Here is a 22109-nt window from a genome sequence, read left to right as displayed (position 1 = left end):
CCAAACTAAATTACATGGGGTTGGAAGTCACAGCTCTGAACCAGTCTGAAATCTGATATCAGGTAACTTTATGGTTGATTTGCCTAGCTTTAGTCCTTAAACTTGTTTTTACTTTCCCTAAACTGTAAAGTTGCCTGCAAACATTGCCAGATGTTTTTCACCTTAGTCTTTACTGATATATCAGGTTGTTTCATTTTTAAATTAAGGAATGTAAGAGTTCCAGAGAATAAGAGTACTTATCCCCAGTTATAAATTCCATCCTCTAATTGCCCAAATCATATTTAAAGAGCTTAAGGTACCCAGACAAGCATTTAAAGATACATACTGTTTTTTTTTTATTAAATTTTTAGGGGTGACAATGGTCAATATAAACATAGGTTTCAGATGTGAGTTTCTGTGTTACAAGATCTATATATTGTTCTGTGTGCCCACCACTCAAAATCATATCTTCTCCTGTTACCATATGTTAAGTTCCCCTTCACCCCCCATTCCCTTACTCCTGGCAACCACCACACTACTGTTCATGTCTACAAGTTTCAGTTTTATATTCCACATATGAGTGAAATCATATGGTTCTTAGCTTTTTCTGACTGACTTATTTCACTAGCATAATATTCTCAAGGTCCATCCACATTGTCACAAATGGTAGTATCTCTTCTTTTCTTATGGCTGAGTAGTATTCCATTGTATATATGTTCCACATCTTCTGTATCCAGTCCTCTATCTCAGGACACTTTGGTTGTTTCCATGTCTTGGCTACCTTGAATAATGCTGCAATGGACATAGGGGTGCATATATCTTTGCAAATACATGTTTTTAAGTTTTTGGGGTATATACCCAGGAGAGGAATTGCTGGGTCATAGGTAAATCTATTCTTAATATTTTAAGGAATCACCAGACTGCTTTCTATCCATAGTGGTTATACCAGTCTACATTCCCAACAGCAGTGAATAAAGGTTCTCTTTTCTCTCCACCACCTCTCCAACACTTGTTATGGCCTGTCTTGTTGATAAGATACATATTGTTTTGTACCAATGATCTGTTGGAACTAAGCTATGGCTTAGAGTGGTGCTTTCAAACTATTCTACAGAGCCTAGGGTTCAATGGGAATTTGGGGGTGGTATGAGGAAAAGGGAAAAGCTATGCAGGTAGGGATCAACACTGGGCTTTTCTCCTGCAGGCTAACCAGAGTAGTTTCAAGTTTATTGGTTTTATATACAAAGTTTCTATTGACATTCTATCTCTAAGATTTATTTTGAAAAGGATTTTGCTGTTCAAAATAGTTTGAAAAATGACTCTTAAATGCTTATATAAGACACTTTTACAAATGAATTATCTCAAGTTACTTGCAATTATTAAATTATTACTCCACTATCCTAAGTTAATGACATGAAGGAGTTATGTACTTTTTATAGTCCTTAGCTGATTATTTAATTGGATCTTTTACCTTCTTAAACACTTAATCATAAAAGGATATATAAAGAAAGTCCATTTCAGTTTAACATGTCTTAGGACATGAAAAGATACCTAGTTTAAAAAAAGAAGAAATCATCAATCCCCTTTGTGTATGTAATTATGTTACATTGAGAATACTTTTCTTAAATTGGATGTGACAACTAAGGGGTATTAATTGAATTGTGATCCTTATGGACATCTTGATTGGTATTATTACCTAATGGGTAATTTAACATTGGGTGATGGCTTAAATGGAAACAAAGAGAATGTTAAAATTATAAAAGCATCAAGTTTCTGATAGCATCCATTAGGAATTTAATAGTTTGTTTGAATTTCTTAGGTTCTAGATTTAAGAAAATTGCTTATCCATTGGGACTGGCCACTTTAGGAACAACTGTTTGTTACCCAGTTCAGTCTGTAATAATTGCAAAGGTAAGTTGTTTTTAAATGAAAGCTGCATTTCAGTATTTATTTAAACTCTTGGTATGGCAATATTTAAATGTCATATAGTACCTGCAAAATTTAATTTTCAGAGAAATAAAGTTAATATCAACTCTTAAATTGGCAGAGTCACATTAACATCTCAGCATGGTAAATGCAATTTCCAACTATATGACCATCACAAATAAGATGAATTTGTTTCAGTGTAATTCAACATTATACATGCTCTTTGATGATTAAGTTCAGAGATACTGAATTAGAATTTATGGGGATAAGTACCACTCTATTGTAGAGCTACGTAAAATTGAAATAACAGAAAATTACACCTACTGGCAGCTGTCAGTTCAACAGATTAACATAATGCAAGAAACAGCCATTTGATAGGTACCCAGACAAGATAACAGAAGCTTCTGAAAGTGAAAAAAAAAAATACAGACACATATACAAACTCAATTTTGAAACCATCTGGAACTAAGTAACACTTTCCATGAAAATCCATATTATAGCTGTTCTGTCGTTTTCTTGTGAGCTTGCCTACAAATCCAAATATTTTCCTAGTAATTTTAAGAGCTGTGTCACTATTTTACTTTATTTTAACACATATTCAGAGTGAGAAGGAGAGCTTTGGAATGTGCAGTTTTTTCTTCCTTTCCTTCTTCCCTTAATTACCAACATTTAACATTTAACAAACACTTGCTCCTCACACTTGAAGCAGTGTGTAGTATTACCAAAAGGACATCCTGTACTTGTATTATCATTATGGCCTCTTTTCAATTATTGATGTAGATAAAACTGCGTATTTAGTATTTTGAGGATGTCAAGGATATAGTGTCCTGTGCAGTTTGTAATGGAATTAAATTATAACAGCGAATAGCAAATAAAAAGAGCATTATTCATTAAATCTTGTTAGACTTGAGATAATTGTTGGATAAAATGATACATTTAGTTTTTTAAATCTTTCTTAAAATTTATGCAAGAATTAGCCACTTAAATTCATGTAATTTCTGTACTGAAAGAAACTTTTGAGCTCATTATATTCAACTTTTAACAGTAAGAAAACTGTGGCCCAGAGAAGTTTCACAGTGACTAATTTGTCTAGGGTTCTGTTCAGCTTCAGGTGTACTTTCCTGTCCATTGCTGTTCCCAGTGCATGATACTGCCACTGATCCTTTTGTTTGTTTACAATAATAACTTCAGGTGTTTTTTTATAAAATTGATACCTACTCATCCTTAAATAATTTAAGCATTATAAAAAAAGTGTAGGAAAAATCAGACTAACCCCCTGAAATATTTCCATTTAGAAAAATATCAGTGTTAAAATTTCATAGAATGTTATTCTAGTCATTTTTGCATGCCAGCATAGAGATAGAAAAATAAATGGGTGAATAGGCAGATATAGTTTTATAAGAACAGGATCATAGTATGCACCTTATTTTTAATTAAAAAATAAAGTATTAAATTCAATTTTACTTTGACAGAAGGAAATAAAAAGAAAAGAATTACTGATATTGAAATAAAAAATTTGTATGTTCAAAGAGTTATTAATATGAGTTCCTAAAAGTTCTTTTGTGGTTAAATAATAATTCTTAAATTTCTAGAGTTGGGACCCTTGTTTTTATTTTAACTGTAATATAACAATGTCATATGTAACATTTGGTGGATTCTAATATATATATAACATGGGTTCTTAACCTGAGCTTTTTAAGGAAGTTTAGAGAACCTGTGACTTGCCCACCTGAGACCATATGAAAAATTCTATGTATACAATAGATGCTTTCTAATTTGATATTATCAGGATCAGTAGTTAGGAATTAAAAATGTTACAACAGGAAGTTTTTTAAAAGTTATAAATATATAATGTAAATATATATCAAATTAAAACATAAATGTATATTCATTTTTCTGTCTTTGAAGTAGGGCTTTTCTATGAGTATGGGTCTCCTGGCTGAAGGTCAATAGCATCTTTCTTATAGTTAGCCATATCTGTAATATGTCTTCTACTGTTTCAGTTTAGGATTTTAAAAAATAGAATGAGTACTTAAAACATTTTATAAATAATATGAGAGTAGAAACCTGTTAGATTTTTATTTTTTCTCTAGCCTTTTATAGTTGTCTTGGTCACCTCTAATTTGACAGCAGTTACCTTTTTTAATAATTCACTTTAAATTTTTTAAATTAGATTTATTAGGTGACATTGGTTAATAAAATTATATAAGTTTCAAGTGTAAAATTCTATAATACATCTGTATATTACCTTGCTTGTTTACCACCCACAGTCAATTCCCCTTCCATGACCATATATTTGACCTCCTTTAAACTTTGCTATTCCCCACCTCTCCTTTCCTCTGGTAACCACCATACTGTTGTCTGTGTCTATGAGTTTCTGTTTGTTTTTGTTCATTTGTTGCTTTCAATTTTAAATCCCATGAATTTGACCTTAAAGGCAAGGGAAGCAAAAGCAAAAATAAATGAATGGGACTATATCAAACTAAAAAGCTACACAGCAAAAGAAACCATAAAGGAAGCCAACAAAAAGGCAACCAACCAAATGGGAGAAGATACCTGCAAACAACATCTCCAACAAGGAATTAATATCCAAAACATGTAAAGAACTGATGCAACTTAACAACAAATAAAACAATGACCCAATTAAAAAATGGGCAGAAGACCTAAACAGACAGTTCTCTCAAGAAGACATATAAATGGCCAATAGATATATAAGAAGATAAACAACTTCACTAGCTATTAGGGAAATGAAAATCAAAACTACAGTGAGATACCACCTCACACCTGCTAGAATGGCTATTATTAATAAAACAAGTAATAACAAGTGTTGGAGAGGCTGTGAAAAAAAATGGAACCCTCATTCACTGCTGGTGGGAACATAAAGTGTACAGCCACTATGGAAAACAGAATGGAGGTTTCTCACAAGATTAAAAACAGAGTTACCATATGACTCAGCAACCCCTCTTCTAGGTATCTACCAAAAAAATTTGAAAACATTTATTTGTAAATATATGCATCCTGTGTTCACTGCAGCATTATTCACAGTGTCCAAGACATGGAAACAACCAAAGTGTCCTTCAGTAGATGATTGGATAAAGAAGGTGTAACATAAATACAATAGAATATTACTCAGCCATAAGAAAAGATGAAATACTGCCATTTGCAACAACATGGATGGAGCTTGAGAATAGAATGCTCAGAGAAATAAATCAGATGGAAAAAGTCAAGAACCATATGAATTCACTCATATGTGGGATATAAAACTTGAAAGTAATACACTTTTGAATCTTTACAAAGTATTTAGCTTAATTTCCCTACACACAACAACAATTCTTTCACACTCATATTTCATCATATTTTGTTACATTTAAATTGTTTAATTGTAGTAAAACTGATGTAGAGACTTGGAAACAAATAAAACTTATTTTCAGTAAGCATATGACCTGTGAAAGACAGTATTTGAACATAATGGAGAGTATTCATTAGCAGTGAATATTCAGCATTCTATGAACATCATTTATTATACATTTTTAAAACATCTTTAATAAGATGAGTCTCTTAAAAGGATGTCAGGTGAGCCCTAGGTGGTATTGTTCATTGGTTAGAGCATCAGCCCATGCACCAGAAGGTCTTGTGTTAGATTCCCAATCAAGGGCACATACCTGGATCGCAGATTCGATCCTTGGCCCTGGTCGGGGCACGTGTAGGAAGCAACCAATTGATGTGTCTCTCTCACATCAATGTTTGTGTCTCTCTCTCTCCCTCTCTCATTCCCTTCCACTCTCTTTGCAAAATCAATGGAAAAAATATCCTCAGAAGTCAGGGGAGAGCTCTTCTACTGTATGTGTATTTTTCTGAAGGAAACGTCCCATGCCTTTCAAGAGATTCTCCGAGGAGTCTATGATGTTGAAAAGTTACAAAACAATATCCAGAAGATCCTTTGAGAAATAAAAGTAACACTCCATTTAGTCACCATTTTAGAAGTACACTTCAAGATTGGATTACTCTTTGCTGTTTATATTTTCCTTCACAGTAAAATAATAAGTAATTTGCCTTTGAAAACTATAAAACACTTAGGAATAAACTTATCAAATAATGTTTTAAAACCCATTTTTTAAAGCTATTAAACCTAACTGAAGAGCATTTTTTTTTTAACTTGACATTTAGAGATATATTTTGTTTCTGGATAAAATGACTCAATATTAGAAAATGGCAGATGTTCCCCAAATTTTAAATTTAATACACCTCTTACAAAATTTCTGGATTTGGAGTCAATATGAAATTAATTCAACCAGTATTTGTTGTCCATCTCCCATGTATTAGTGACTATACAGCATAGACAATGAAATAAAGAGAACAAAAGAGAATGTTCAAAACCAATTATATTGAATACATCTTTGTATACATTGTAGGGAAAAGGAGGGTATGGTAAAGCTGGCATTTTAGGTCAGTGTGTAAAGAAGGATTGGAATGTTTAAGAGATGTGTTGGAATAATTGGGATTTTGGAAAAATACTTAAACCTTTACCAGATATCATGCAAAACTAAATACCAGGTGGAATGAAGATCTAGTCATAAAATATACTATAAAAATATTAGTGTTTTGTTTTGTTTTGTTTTTACTGCTTCAATTTCACTAACAGTTATTTTCTTACTCAGGTTTTCTGATTCTTCCTGATTCACTTTTGGAAGATTGTATGTTTCTAAGAATTTGTCCATTTCACATAGGTGTTCCAACTTGTTGGCATATAGTTCCTTGTAATATTTCTTACAAACCTTTGTGTTTTTGTGATGTCAGTTGTTACTTCACCTCTTTTGTTTCTGATTTTATTTTTGGGGGTCCTCTCTCTTTGTTTCTTGATGAGTCTGGTTAAAGGTTCATCAATCTTGTTTATTTTTTCAAAGAAGCAGCGCATCGTTTCATTGATCTTTTGTATTGTTTTTTAGCTTCTATGTCATTTACTTTTGCTCTGATCTTTATTATTTCCTTCCTTCTACTTTGGGCTTTTCTTGTTCTCATTCTAATTCTTTTAGTTGTGGAGTTAGATAGTTTATTAGAAGTTTTCCTTGTTTCTTGACATTTTCTTGTTTCTTAGACTTTTTAATGATTCATAGGCCTGTAGTGCTATGAACTTCCCTCTCAGGACTGCTTTTGCTGTGTCCCATAGATTTTGGGTGGTGTGTTCATATGCATTTTTTTCCAGGAAGTTTCTTGTTTTTTCCTTGATCTTATTGGTAATCCATTCATTGTTTAATAACATGCTATTTAGCCTCCATGTGTTTGAATGTTTTTGAGTGTTTTTATGGTACTTGATTTCTAGTTTCATGTCACTGATCCAAGATATGACTTCATTCTTCTTGTACTTGTAGAGATTTATTTTTTGTCTTAACGTGGTCTGCTTTTGAGAATGTCCCATGTGCACTTGAGAAGAATGTATGTTCTGCAGCTTTGGGATGAAATGCTCTGTAAATGTCAATTAAACCCATCTGCCCTAGTGTGTTATTTGGGGTCACTGCTTCCTCGTTGAGTTTTTTGTCTGGAAATTCAATCCAGTGAAGTCAGTGGGTTATTAAAGTCTTCAACTATGACTGTATTGCTATTGTTCCCTCCCTTAAAGACCTCCAAGAGATTTTTGTATATATTTAGGTATTCCCATGTTGGGTGCATATATGTTTTTCAGGGTTATATCTTCTTGTTGGATTGATTCCTTTTGTATTATGTAGTGACATTCTTTGTCTCTTTTTATGGCCTTTGCTTTGAAGTTTATTTAGTCAGATATAAGTATTGCTACCCCTGCATTGTTTTCGTTTCAATTTGCATGGAAAATTTTTTTTCATCCTTTCACTTTCATCCTGTGTGAGTCTTTTGTTATGAAGTGGGTCTCTTGTAGACAGTATATATATGGGTTATGTTTTCTTATCCACTCAGCTAACCCTATGTCTGTTAATTGGAGCATTTAATCCATTTACATATAAGGTTTTTATTGCACTTATTGCTATTTTTATTATTTATGCCTGTGTTTCTCTCTTTCTCTCTATTTCTTATTATTACAGTAGTCCCTATTACATTTCTTGCAATGGTGGTTTAGTGTGAATCAACTCCTTTAACCTTATTGTTTGTTTTGTTTTGTTGTTTTGTTTTTGCATGTGAATTTCTTTATTTTGCCTTCTATTTTGAGTGGTTGCCTTGCTGGAGAGAATATTCTTGGTTTCAGGTCTTGCTTTTCATTACTTTGAATATTTCATGCCATTCCCTTTTGGCCTGTAGTTTCTTGTGAAAAATCAGTTGATAGCCTATGGGAGCTCTTTTGTAGGTAACAAATTGCTTTCTATTACTGCCTTTAAGATTCTTGCTTTGTCTTGAATTTTGGCATTTTAATTATGATGTATCTGGGCGTGAGCCTCTTTGGGTTCTTCTTGTTTGGGACTCTCTGTGCTTTCTGAACTTGTGAGGCATTTTCCTTCACCAGGTTAGGGAACTTTTCTGCCATTATTTTTTTTTAAAATAGGTTCTCTATCCCTTGCTCACTTTCTTCTCCTTCTGTCATTCCTATGATGTGGTTATTTTTATGTTTCACATCCCACAGCTCCCTTAAACTGTCGTCTTTAATTGTTTTTTCTTTTAGATTCTCTGATTGAGTGATTTTTGTCTACTCTGTCTTCTAATTCGCTGATCCAAACCTAGGCTTCCTCTAATCTGCTGTTTATTCCTTCCAGTGTATTCTTTATTTCTGCTATGAGATTCTTCATTTCTGACTGGTTGCTTTTCATAGTTTTTATGAATTTTTCCATGCTGTTGAGGATCCTTATAATCATTACTCTGTACTCTATATCTTATAAATGGCTTATCTCCATATCATTTAGCTCTTCTTAGGGAGAATTCTCTTTTTCTTTCTTTTGGGGCTTCTTTCTTTGTATCCCCATTTTGGCTGCCTGTTTGGGTTTGTATATATGTATTAGGTAGATCTACTACGACTCCCAGTCTTGGTATGGTAGCCTTATATAGTAGGTAACCTGTGTGACCCAGTGCCACAGTTTTCCTGTTTACCAGACCATGGTGCTCTAATAATGTACCTTGTGCAGTTTGCATAGGCCCTCCTGTTTAATTGAGCCTTAATTGCTATTGGCCCATTCATGCTTGGGCTCAACCCTCAGGCTGACTGACAGTGAGGCTCAACCCCAGCACAGCTTTCAGGCTGCTCTGCAGGTGCTTATCACTTGAAGAGGATTTCACCTCAGCAGGGTTTGGAACCTGCCAGTATTTGCCTGTGGATATACTGCTTGTGAAGCTTTTTGTGTGCTGCTCTATAGTTGTCTGAAGCTGGCCACTTGGTTTATTGCTGTGGGGCTTCATCAGAAGGTCTCTGGTGCAGGCCAATATTAGATGCTCTTTGTAACTGGCCCTGACTACCCTGTTTGGATCTATCACTGATCCATCACTTGTGGTTCCCTGTGCTGAGGCCAAGTGTGTGAGGAAAAGACCAAGCTGACCAACAAGGTCTGCTTTTCCTAGCCCCGGGCCCAGAAGCAAGTCAGGCAGAGACTCAAATAACTCAGATATCTGCCTCTGCCTGCAAGCTCATTGTTAGTGTCACTCGCTTAATGACCCCCAGGCTGTAGTCCTTTCCAGGGCATAAACTCCACAGGATGGGGCGGGAGGGTTTCCAATGGGTGATACACTTGCTTCCCTGGAGGATAAAGCTTCATTAATAGGAAAGCACTGTCTGAGAAAGATAGCTTCTGCAGTATAGGGGAATGACTCAGCATTGGGATCCTGGTGGCTGTCCTCTTAGCTCTATCCCCAGAGCCACCAACTCCAGACTCTCTTCACACAGCTCTAGTGCACTCAGCTATCCCTCTGCCAGAACCCAAGGTGAGTGGCTTTACACGAAATTTAGTGTGTTGCCCCTGTTAGAGGGTGCCTGTGTTTCTAGCCATCTCTTCCCACCATACAGAACCCCTGGTCATTTTCACAGCCAGATGTTATGTGGGCACCTTTTCTGGTTTTGTTTTTCTGAGCTGGGGAGCACAGCTTTGGGTTTAGACCCCAGACTTCTCAGAGGGAACCCCTCACAGCTGAGATATCCCTCCAGAACTTCAACTGTTGTCTGTGGGAGTCTAGCCAGCCCTCTTGCACCTCCGTATTTCCTATCAGTCTTGATATAGCCTCCTCATTATGTCCTTGGTTATAAAGATTCTCTCCAGCTAGTCTTCAGTTGGTTATTCAGGATGATTTTCATATATTTTAGATGTAACTCCTGTTTAATCCTGGGAGAGTCATTGTAGCTTCCAGTTAACCTGTGGTCATCTTGGAATTGCCTTAGGAATACGTCTATAAGCTGAAGTCCTTTGGGGTTCCACATCACTCATAGAGGGTAGTTAGTGTTAGGCTTGCCGAAGAAGAACACACGACGCCAGATGAGAAGGTAAAGGCAATTTTATTAGGGCATTTGAATACAGATGGGCTGAGCTCCAAATGGCATCAGCACCGAATGATTTGGGAGGAAGTCTCTCTATAGGGTGTAAGGAGGGAATTTTTGACGTGCGTGTGGTTTTTCTGAAAGTGGAGAGGCACCAAGCTTAACGAACAGGTTGTTGAGTTCATCTAAAAGTTACTTTCTCATGGAGGGGATAGGTGAGCCCTCAGGAACATTAAGTTTTTGTCTGAACCTAACAATTAGGGGCAGATGCCATGCCATACTATGGTCCTCTCCTTTTTCTTGAATTTCCAGTTACCTCTGCCAATTTTTATTTTATTTTTGCTCCTCTGATTGGGTGTTTTCTGCTACCTTGTCTTCCAAATCACTGATTCATTCCTTTGCTTCATCCAATCTTCTGTTTATTCCTTCTAGTGTATTTTTCATTTCAGAAAGTGCATTCTTCATTATTTTTGATTGGTTCTTTTTTATGAGTTTTATGCCCTTTTACATGCTGTTGAAGTGTTATCGGGAAGAGAAGACAGTGAGACTGGTTCTTGTCTTCTTGAAGGAAAGATTTCAATCAATAAATAAAGTGTATAAAAGCAAGCAAGAATTTATTGGCCACAGCAAAAGCACACTTAGGGCAATGAAACAGGAAGGACATTAGAAGAAGCAACAAGGGTGCTTGGGCTGGGCTGCGTTGGGTCCCTGGGAGGTCAGAGAAAAGGGACCTTGGAGATAGGTTCAGGGGGTTAGCCTGGAATGAGCTGCTGCTGCTGCTCATTGCTCCCCTTGTTGCAAGTCTCATGAGGTCCCTTAGAGGTTAGGGGTTACATACTTGTTGAGAAAGAAGAGTGGGTATGGAATGGTATGCACTTGCTTCCTAGAGGGAAAGTGAGCTGGTACCTTCTTGTTTAGGGGAGGTCTTAGGGGCAGATCAACAGAATATTCATCAGATGTATACCAAGGTGCCAAAATGAGATTAATTCTCTTAATTTGTCTGTCCTTGGGTGTAGTTGGCAAATGGCACTTAATTGGATTTCTGTTATCTGTCTCACTGATTAGCTGAGTAGAGTGATTTAAGCTATTTACTCTCTAGTTGGAGAGAAGTGCAAACTATTTGTTCTTAAGTGTCCTTGGTTTAGGGAAGATAGGATTTACTAGGTGGCTGCAAACTGCTGTTTAAGCATCTGCCTCAGTTTCCCTATTCACTTGCCATAGAATTTTCCTAACTTCTTACTCTTCTATAACAGAGGTTCTAAGTTTGTTGAGCATCCTAATAACCATTTTTTTGACCTCTGTATCTGGTAAATTGCTTGCTTCCATTTCATTTGGCTCTTTTTCTGGAGATTTCCTTTGTTCTTTCATTTGGGGCATATTTTTTTGTATTTCCATTTTAGTTCCCTCTTTGTGTTTGTTTCTATGTATTAGGTAGATCTCCTGTGTTTCTTAGTCTTGGCTAGGTGGCTTTATATAGTAAGTTTCATTTGGGACCCAGTGTTGCAGTCTCTGATCACCTGAGCTGGATGCTTCAGGCATGCCCCTTGTGTGGGTTTTGTGGGCCTTCCTTTTGTAACTGAGTATTTTTTTAAATATATTTTTATTGATTTCAGAGAGAGGAAGGGAGAGGAAAAAAGAGGTAGAAACATCAGTGATGAGAGAGTCATTGACAAGCTGTCTCCTACATGCCCCCTACTGGGGGTCGAGCATGCAGCCTGGGCATGTGACCTGACCAAGAATTGAACTGTGACCTCCTGGATCAGAGGTTGATGCTCAACCACTGAGCCATGCTGGCCAGGCTGTAATGGAGTCTTTTTTTTTAAACCCTCACCCAAATTTTTTTTTTCCCATTGCTTTTCAGAGAGGAGGTTGAAAGGAGAGAGAGAAAAACATCGATGTGAGAGAGATACATCAATTGGTTGCCTCCCATACACACCCTGACTTGGTTATTCAGGTTGATTGTTCTATAATTTAGTCGTAATTCCAGTTTGGTCCTAGGAGGAGGTGTGTGTGACTTCTACCTACTCTGCTGCCATCTTGGATCGGGCTATATTCCATTTGTTTTAAAATGCTATGTATGTATGTATATAATGTACACATAAAAGTAAAAACTCAGGAAGAATATCCACACAACTGTTAACAAAGATTATGGTGGGGGAAAAAGAGGACTTTCTTTATACCAGTGGATTGATTTTTCTTCAGGGTCATATATACTTAGCAAACATAATAAAAATATTTCTACTTAATGGAAGAAAAATATAGTTTTTAAAATTTTGTTTATACAAATCTTAATTCTGGAAAGCTCCCCCAAACCTCTTTAAAACTTGAATAATCATTAGCTATTGAAACTACTTTAACCATAAGGAACATACGGATGAGAGAATAAAAAGAAAGAATCAGATTTTCAAACAGGAAGAGATATAAATGAAAGTTTAACACATTCAGGAATTCAGTCAGCAACCTAAATTCACTCTGATTTAGTGTTTGTAGTTCACTTTTTATTTCATGTTTCTACAAAAAAGAATATTGTTCTCTGTAGAAATACATTGATGCTTTTTCTTCATGACTGGAGAAAGCAACATAAAAATTTTAGGAGAAGCATTAACTTTGTAGCATCTTAAAATCTTGTTTTCCCAGTCAGCTGTTTATTATCTCAAACTCCTCTTAAATTGACATAGTTTTAAATTCACAGTGTGAATGCTAACTATACAGTTTTCAACAAACGACATGTGCTGGTGAGGATGTGGAGAAAGAGGAACCTTGGTACACTGCTGGTGGAAATGAAGACTGGAGCAGCCACTATGAAAAACAGTATGGAGGTTCCTCAAAAAATTAAAAATGGAGCTGCCTTTTGAGCCAGTGATTCCACTCCTAGGAATGTATCCTAAGAATCCTGAAACACTAATCAGAAAGAATATATGCACCCGTATGTTCGCAGCAGCAGAGTTTACAATAGCTAAGATCTGGAAACAGCCCAAGTGCCCATCAGTAGATGAGTGGATAAAAAAGCTGTGGGACATTTACACCACGGAATACTACGCAGCTGTAAAGAAGAAGGATCTCGTACGTGTTGGGACATTATGGATGGACCTGGAGAAAATTATGCTAAGCGAAATAAGCCAGGCAGAGAAAGACAAACATCACATGATCCCTCTTATATGTGGACTCTAAAGAACTTAAACTGATGAACAGAATAGATTCAATGACATGGAAGCATAGTTCAGACTCACGAATGTCAGAGTGATGGAGGAGGGCCAGTGGGTGGAAGGGGAGAGAGTAACCAAAGAATTTATATGCATATATGTACAACCCAAGGACACGGACAATGGTGGGGAGAGGGACTAGGAAGGGGAATGGGATGGGGTGGAACGGGTCATTGGGGAGAAAAAGGGACATCTGTAATATTTTAAACAAAAATAAAATTTAAAAATTTAAAAAAAAAGTATTTTTTAGAACAGTTTTAGGTTCATAACAAAATTAAGGGGAAGCTACAGAGATTTCCAGTACAATCCCTGCTCCCACACATGCATAGACTCCTTTGATCCCCTACTAGACCTGTACATTTGTTACAATTGATGAACTACACAGACACATCATTATCACCCAAAATTCACAGCTTTCATTAGGATCCACTCTTAATGTTTTACTAACTATACATGTTTTAGCATTTTACATGAGGCAAATAGTTTTTCACATAAGATTTAGAAAATAAGGCTTTGTGTTTTATCATCTAGAAATGCATTCATATCTTTACTATTGATTCTGATTTGGGTGTTAATATAAAATACCTGACATAAATTTTTAATGCTTGTTCTTTTAACTCTTAAAAATAGGTTATTTGTTTTATTTTTTTGTTTTAATTAGGTAACCGGGAAAAAGGCATATGCTACAAGCCAGCAAATTTATGAAGCAGTTAAATCATTGTGGACAAAAAACAACAAAGAGTCACTTCCTGAACCTAAAGAAAAAACTAAGGTCAAGTTTAAAGGGACCAAAATGGTTTGTTTGGGTGGATGTTGGCTTATAATGGGAGTCCTGGACAGAGGTCAAGAACAATGAGAAAAAGATGAAGGAACATAATACCTTTGCATGCTATAATTTTATAAGATATTTTATTCTTTTAGTAAAATGATTCACTTATGAGGAAAATCTTTTTGGTAAACAGCTCGGAAGCTCTGCTGAAATAGAAATACCTGCAAAAACAGCTCATGACCTGAAACACTCAATGGCTTTTCCAACAGAACTCAAATCTGAAATGAAGACCAAATCAGAATTAAATACAGGTTTGTTTGGATAATTCAATTTTATTTTTATTCTTTCTTTTAAAATTTTATAATTATTAGTTTGAACTTATTTATGTGTTTTTTTCATATTTTTTTCTTTCTCATATCTGTGTTCTGTATATATTTTTAGGTTATGAGTTACTCAGGTACCCCGGACTTTTCTAATTGTGATATTGTACATAATACAGATCTTTTCATATGGGGGTATAAAGTAACACTGGCCGGTTGGATGAGTGAAGCATTTAATATCACTTCATAAATGTGAGCTTTTTAATCAGGTGGAGTAAAATGTGCCTTTCTGTATTCTGTCAATTTACAGGCTGTGAATATGAGTCACATCTACGTGGAAGAAGTATTAGCTTTCCATTTCTTGTTCTGTTTACCGCTATCAGCAGTCTTGGCTTCCACCATCAGTTTTATTTAGTTTAGATACTGGGAGAACTTTTAACATCAAATTGTAAAAATAACACCAATTATAATACTAATAACTTTGCTGGTATTACATAATGGCAATTAATACTTTGTGGTACCAATTAGTGACAATTATACTTTCTACACAAATACTGTAATAGTTTTACTGTGATCAATAAGAAGGTAACAGAGTGCTTAATACCATTTCAGTATGTATCCACATAAACTCACCAGTCACTGGCTTATATAGATTTATCTATCTGTACAGTGTCAATGGTACTACCAATTAAGTTGTCTTTACTGAAAAGGAAATAGGACCAACTCAGAGGTAAAGAATTAGGAAATAATGATAATATTTCATTATTCAGGTCGCCTTTATTGAGCACCTCCTCTGTGATTCTAAGAGCTGTAAATATATTGTGGTAGTCAATCCTCACCCAAAAACAAAGCAAAACAAAACAAAACAAACCTCTGTAATCAGTTTATGATGAAGAGACTGAGACTCGGGGAACTTAAAAGTAACTTTCCCAAAATCATAGTTTATAAGGAGAGTTGTGTTTATAGACAAAATCTTCTTGACACCAAAGTCCAGGCTCTTTCCTTTTGTACAGAGTAGCTAATTTAAAACCAGAGTTAAGACTCCAATTTCAGCCTCTTCCTCTCTCATTTAATCTTTATAAAAGCTGTTACTAACAAACATGATTTGATTTTTACTGTTTTCCTCTGTCATTTCTCCTTTTTAATCAAGATGACATACAGTTTTTACACTCTCTCTGAGTAATCCACAGTGGACCATGTTCCCTCAAGTATATAATATATCCAGTCATTTTTCTAAATGTCAATTCCAGAGTATTTTATGAAGATGAAACATGTTATGGTTTAACAGTGAGACCAATCCATCCTTAGCCAATAACTTTTTTTTTTTTTTAACATATCTGGATTTTGAAACCGTTTACCAGCCTCTCATGGGTAATGAAATATATGAAAAGCATTCTAAGGAGACATGTAGAGGAAAGAGATATGCCAGTACCATTTATCCTTATTACATATCATTCAAAGTTGATTATAGAGTAGACCCTTATGACTCACCATTCTACTTTTCACATGCAGTCCCAAAGATCTATGACCTGAGAAACAGTAGTGATTATGAACACAGATTTTATAATAAGACATGGGTCTGAAATTTTCAAACCTCAATCTCTTTATCCATAAATTGGGGACCATAATAGTGTTTCTCACATAGTTATGAGAATTAAATGCAATATTGCATGTAAAACACAAAGTGCAATATCAAGCACATACTAATCCCTTCCTGTTAGAAGGTATCATTATCATTTGACTAGAGTAATTAGCCATTTGCCAATAAACAAATTTATTTTCATTGAGCATACTTTAGGAGCATGTTACTTAGCTGGGGAGCCTAGCTATGGCCACCACATATCAACTTACAACATAGATTGTGTGAACTCTAAAACTATATATATATATCATGGCTCTGAATATGAGTTTATTTTTTTTTATCATCCATATACATTTATGGTGAAAATTATGTTATTTTGGAAATCATTAATTTGGAAATTTGGTGACATGGACCTCTTCAAAATCTGATGAAAGCAGGGTAAAATCTCTCATCACCTCACAGGATTAATGTCCCTCTAAAGCACAAGTTGGCAAACTGGCCCTTGTGCCAAATATGGCTCAGCACCTATTTTTGTACATTCCACAGGCCATAAATGGTTTTTATATGATTTAAATGGTTGAAAACTCAAAACAAAAATATTTCTTGACAAGTTAAAATTCTATGAAATTCAAATCTCATTTTCCATAAATAAAATTTTACTGGAACACAACCACATTTGTTCATTTATGTATTATCTGGCTATTTTCACACTGCAATGGAAGAGTTGTGTGATTGCATTGGAGACCTTATGGTTGAAAATAGTTGCTCTGGCCTTTGCAGAAAATGTTTGCTGATTCCGGATTGAGAGGGATGAAATGTGCCATACATACAAGACTCATTTCCCTCCTTATGATACTTGCCAGGAATTTTTATGGCTCAGGAGACTAAATAACCAATCTTAAGACCTTTGAAGGGTAAAACCGAATTTCCTACAGATTTTTAGTGCGATGCAGACAGAAACTCCCCAGGTTCTCAGTTTAGCTTGGGAGTGCATACCTGAGGAACAGAGAGGAATCAGAGGTTTACTGAGTTACTGAAACTGCAGCTCAGTTCAGTGCCTGATTGGATTGAGATGGTAAGTCCTTCACCCTTCCTAAAAGAGGAAAAAGGTTCCATAGCAGGTAGAAGATATCATGTGGAGCTTCTATATTTTTTTGACACAATAGCCACCATACAAACGAAATGCTAATCATATAAAGAGGCAGGAAGACATGTCAGACAATCAAAAGAGGAAAAAGTAATAGCAGCAGACCCACAGGTGATCAAATGTTGAAATTAGCAGAAAAGGACTCTAAAGTAACTGTGATTAATATTTTATATAAAAAACATGATGAGCAGAATGGACGAAAAGATTGAGAATTTCACAGAAAAATTGGAATCTATTAAAAAATCAAGTGGATATTCTAGAAGTAAAAAAATGTGTGCCTGAAATTAAGAACTCACAGAAGACTACATACATACAAGGGAGGACAGAAGTAATGAACTCAAATACAGGTCAATAGAAAATAGCCCAACCGAATTAGAGCAAAAAGAATGGGAAGAATAGAACAAAGTATGAGAAACTATTTTGCAGTGACTAGTATGTTTAAGTATTCCAATTACTGAGAAGCTAAATGCTAGATATCATCCCAATTTTATACAAAAGAAACAAAAATATAATTCCTATTTTAACTTCACTCAGTAATTTATTACTGATCTGTCCCATTTCTTGTAATATAAATGAGATAATGTGTGAACTAAATTATTAGTCAACAGATATCACTAATGGCTATTTGAGACAATAATTCATTGCTGTTTTATAACTTTAAACATCTTTATTCCTTTCCTGTTGTAATGCTAGCTTTTTAAAAATGTCTTCCAAAACAACTTTATGCATAAAGTGTTTTTTATTAGAGATTAAAAAATAAAGTACAAAGAAATGTATTATAATGATTAGGCGATTGAGATTCAAGAAGAGTTCTATTACGGCTAATCCTTTGGGAGGATAGAGAGCCCTTGATCAGTTCAAGGGGTAAAGAAATTTATAAGAAAAGATATAAGCGTTAATTACTCAGAAAAACATGATGTGAATCATTTTAAAAAGGCAGAAATAAAATTACCTAGGCTTAGTGGTTCTAAACCAGACGGATCCACATCACAATTATTTGAGGTTTTTGTTTTCTGTTTTCTAAAATTCACTCAAACTAAGAATTATAAATCAAAATCTCCAGATGTGAGGCCTCTAAGCAGGTAATTATAGGAAAAGCTCCACAGGGAATTCTCAGTGTATTTTCCTCTATTTAATAATGTCTGACATAAGCTTCGGGTAAATTAAAAATTTGAAGCCTTTCAACAAATTTTGAGAAGTGGCAATCTAAAGGTAAAGGGGCCTTTCAAATTTGTGTGAGCTGAATCTTTGACTAGACTTTGGACAAGAACATAAATTAAGAAAGTGAGTAGAAGTGTTAAGGAACTTAGTTTATGGCATTTTGAGCAAATCAGTCACATTCAAACTTATATAAAGTATTTGTTACATGCTTATTATAGTATGCCTGACAAAGAAGAAAACTATTTCCTAGTACACTTTTCACTGGCACTGAGCAAAAACTGCCACAAAGTGGCAGTAAAGATACATTTGAGAAGGAAACAGGCAGAACCATTTAGCGTTTTTTGTATGCTATGGACCCCTTCTCAGAATAGTTTTTAAATGCGTAAAATAAAATACATAATAATATATGACCTTCCTTAAATGTATTTAAACAATAATATCTAACAAAATATCTAATGAAGGCCATAGTTTTGAAGTGGTGGTAAGTGTAAATATTTCAAGATAACTGCAACTTCAGTATAATACGAAAATATCTGTGATTTCTATTAGTGACAGAATCTAAGGTACTGTTAATACTATTGTGTTTTGTTTCCTACATTCATTATTGAAGGAAGTGCCCATTTTTAGTCAGAGGTTAATGAAAGTAAATATAAATTTCCCCCATCCAAGTTCATAGATCACACAAATTCTATCCATAGACCCCCTAAGGTTAAGCACTGTATTCTATAGAAAACTGTTATTAGTTACATGGGTAGTGATTACTAATGATCTGGTTGTTTGTAATATATTTGCTGGTGACGTTACATATAGGTATATCACACTTTATAAAATAGAAAAATTTTCTGAAATGATAGGTGTAAAATAAATAATTGCCTATAAATCTATTTCTTTGTTTTCATCATAAAACTGAAAATTAAATTTCTCTATGGGGAAAAGTGTGTTTCCCAAATGTAATAATTTTAAAATGAATCAAATTTTGAAAAACCTTTAAAATAAAAACAAATTTCTGAAATTATTTTTTTCTGATGTCAAAAGGAAATATGAAAGTAGTTCTGTCTTGGCTAAGTATGCATAGGGTATAATATGCAGGACTTTGTGCACATTATTATAATGAATACTAAAAATAATTATATGACACTACTCTAGTCCCCATTTTACTGAAGAGCTAAGGTTGTTGTGTTGGGGATCAGATTCATTCATGGCTCCACCACTTATCAGCTGAATGACATTGGTCAAGTTTCTTAACTTCTCTAAAGTAAAATTTCCCTATCTGCAAAACAAGGATAATATAAACATATCACCTATCTCATGGTGGTATTCTGAGACAATGCATGAAAATCACATAGCATCCTGCCTGGCACACAGTCACCTTATCAAAATCACAGTGATCTACACATTGCCAAAACTAGGAATCCATTCTCAATCCCACCTCATGCAGCCCATCAGTAGCTTTTAACACAGGTGATTACTTCCTACTCCTTGAAACAGTCTCTTCACTTGGCCTTTGGGATACCACCTGCACTTGGTTCTCTTACTTCACTGACTGACTGTTTCTTTTAAGCTTCTCTCCTATATTTTCCGAATCTTAACTTCAAAAAATTGGAGTATCCTAAGAGCTGAATCCTTAGACCTCTTCTCTGAGGTTCTAGAATCAGGTAATCTCATGTAGTCCCATAATTTTAAATACCACATATAGGCTAGGACTGCGAAATTTATAAGCCAGCCCAGTCCTCCCCTGAACTCTACAGATTCACATTGCTAGCTATTTAGTCAACATATGTACTCAGATGACTACTTGGAATTCAAATTTAACATACCCCCAAACTTAACACTTCATTTGCCTTCCCCCAAATATGCTTCTCCCACATTTTTCCCTATCTCAATAAATATCAACTCCATTCTTGCAGTTGCTCAAGTTAGAGCCTCTCTCACACAACATATTCAATCCATTTAGGAAATCCTGTCCATTCTACCTTAGTAATTTATCCTTAATCCAGTCCCTTTTCACCACTTCCACTCCCACTGCCCTCATTAAAGCCATCAGCATCTTTGTCCTGGAGTAATGAAATAGCTTCCTAAATGGTCTCCCTTCTTTCACACTTGTTCCCCTATAGTCTCTTCTCCCCATAGCCAAGAGTGATGTTTTAAAAAAACAACATATCATGTCACTCCTCTGCTCAAAACTGCCTAGTAGCTTTTCTTCTTGCTTAAAATAAAAAAGAAAAGCCTTATTATAGCCCTTTGTGGCCTACCATTCCATTGTTTTCTGAACATGTCTCTTACCACTCTCACTGCATCCACCATCACCACATCTTGCCAACTTTGTTCCAGCCATATTGGCCATTTTGTGGTTACTCAGCTATGCCTCAGATCTGTAATACTTGCTCTGTTCTCCTCCTATAAAGCATTTCCCTAAGATATCTACGGGACTCACACCCTCACCTCCTTCAATTATCACTTTTCTAGAATGCTTTTCCTGGCCACCCTATTTAAGATTGCAAATCACCCAGGCACTCCATATGACCCTCCCTGTTTTATTTTTCTGCATAGCACTTACCGCTATCTGATATATTATTTCTTTTAATTAATTGTCTGCCTCACCCAACTTGAATGTTATGTCCGTGTTGGCAGAGATTTTTACCGTTTTTTCCACTGCTGTATTCCTAGTACCAATAACAAATTTGTTAAATGAATGACTAATTTTTTTTCATTTTAATACTTTATCAGGTGCTACACAGTTTATGCCTGACCCCAAGCTCATGGATCACGGGCAGTCCCATCCAGAAGATATAGATATGTACAGCACTAGAAGCTGAAATAGTCTACATAGAGAATTACAAGATGTGTGAAGTTCCAAATAATAATGAAAAAAAAAATCATATAATGGGTAACTGTGATGCATAGAGCATAACTTAAAGCAAATTTACCCCTTACATCTTCTAATGTATAGTTTGACAACTACATGTGATTAAAACACAAACAGCAAATACAGTCTAAACAATATTAAATGATTGGTGAAGAGGCAGAGGTAGTAGTATTAAGATGCATTTAATGACTTATAAATAACAAATAGAGTGAACACTTGTGAGGCTAAGATCTGAAAAAATATGTCTATATATCAATATTTATACACACATATATTTGCTTTAGCTTTTTCTAATTAATGTCAGCTAAATTAGAATGGATTGTGGAAGGATATGTTCCCTATCCTTCTCTTTTATCATTTCCCAGAGCTGAAATAAAGTACCCATATTTTATGACACTTGGGCTTGGCTTTGTCTCTTTGTTTTATTAATGTTGACTCCTCTTAAATGTCCAAAAACACTTGTAACTATTTAAGGGGACCATGTGCTCTATGGGACCTCCAGTGCTGCTTAGCAGACCTTCTACTGGTTCTAGTTGGTTTTCTATTAACCTCAGGAGAGGTTAATACAGTCCTTTTATTCTCAAGTCTCTTATACCTGCCAAAGATGACTGTGTATCTTATTACATTGAGAAAAAAACGTTATTATTAGTCATGATCATTCACAACTTCTTCCCATCTACCTTCAAGACTTACCTCTTTTCAGCCACACCATCCCTCTTTTCTAAGGCTAATTCTATTTG

The 22109-nt window shown here is 35.2% G+C and overlaps 1 protein-coding gene across 1 annotated transcript in view; it reads left to right on the top strand.

Annotated features, from left to right (window-relative positions):
- APOOL (apolipoprotein O like) overlaps positions 1 to 21765 on the top strand; it is a 95392-nt gene extending 73627 nt beyond the window's left edge. Inside the window, exons 6-9 of the mRNA XM_081124996.1 lie at positions 1796 to 1887; positions 14186 to 14296; positions 14487 to 14604; positions 21231 to 21765. Of these exons, the coding sequence (XP_080981122.1) occupies positions 1796 to 1887; positions 14186 to 14296; positions 14487 to 14604; positions 21231 to 21319 (410 nt within the window). The 3' untranslated portion in view covers positions 21320 to 21765. The remainder of the gene's footprint in view (positions 1 to 1795; positions 1888 to 14185; positions 14297 to 14486; positions 14605 to 21230) is intronic.
- The last annotated feature ends 344 nt before the right edge of the window (positions 21766 to 22109 follow it).

Source organism: Miniopterus schreibersii (genome assembly GCF_964146895.1).
Source record: "Miniopterus schreibersii genome assembly, chromosome: X".
NCBI classification, from domain to species: Eukaryota; Metazoa; Chordata; class Mammalia; order Chiroptera; family Miniopteridae; genus Miniopterus; species Miniopterus schreibersii.
Note: the sequence above shows the minus strand (reverse complement) of the source record. Positions and strands in the feature narration are given on the sequence as shown.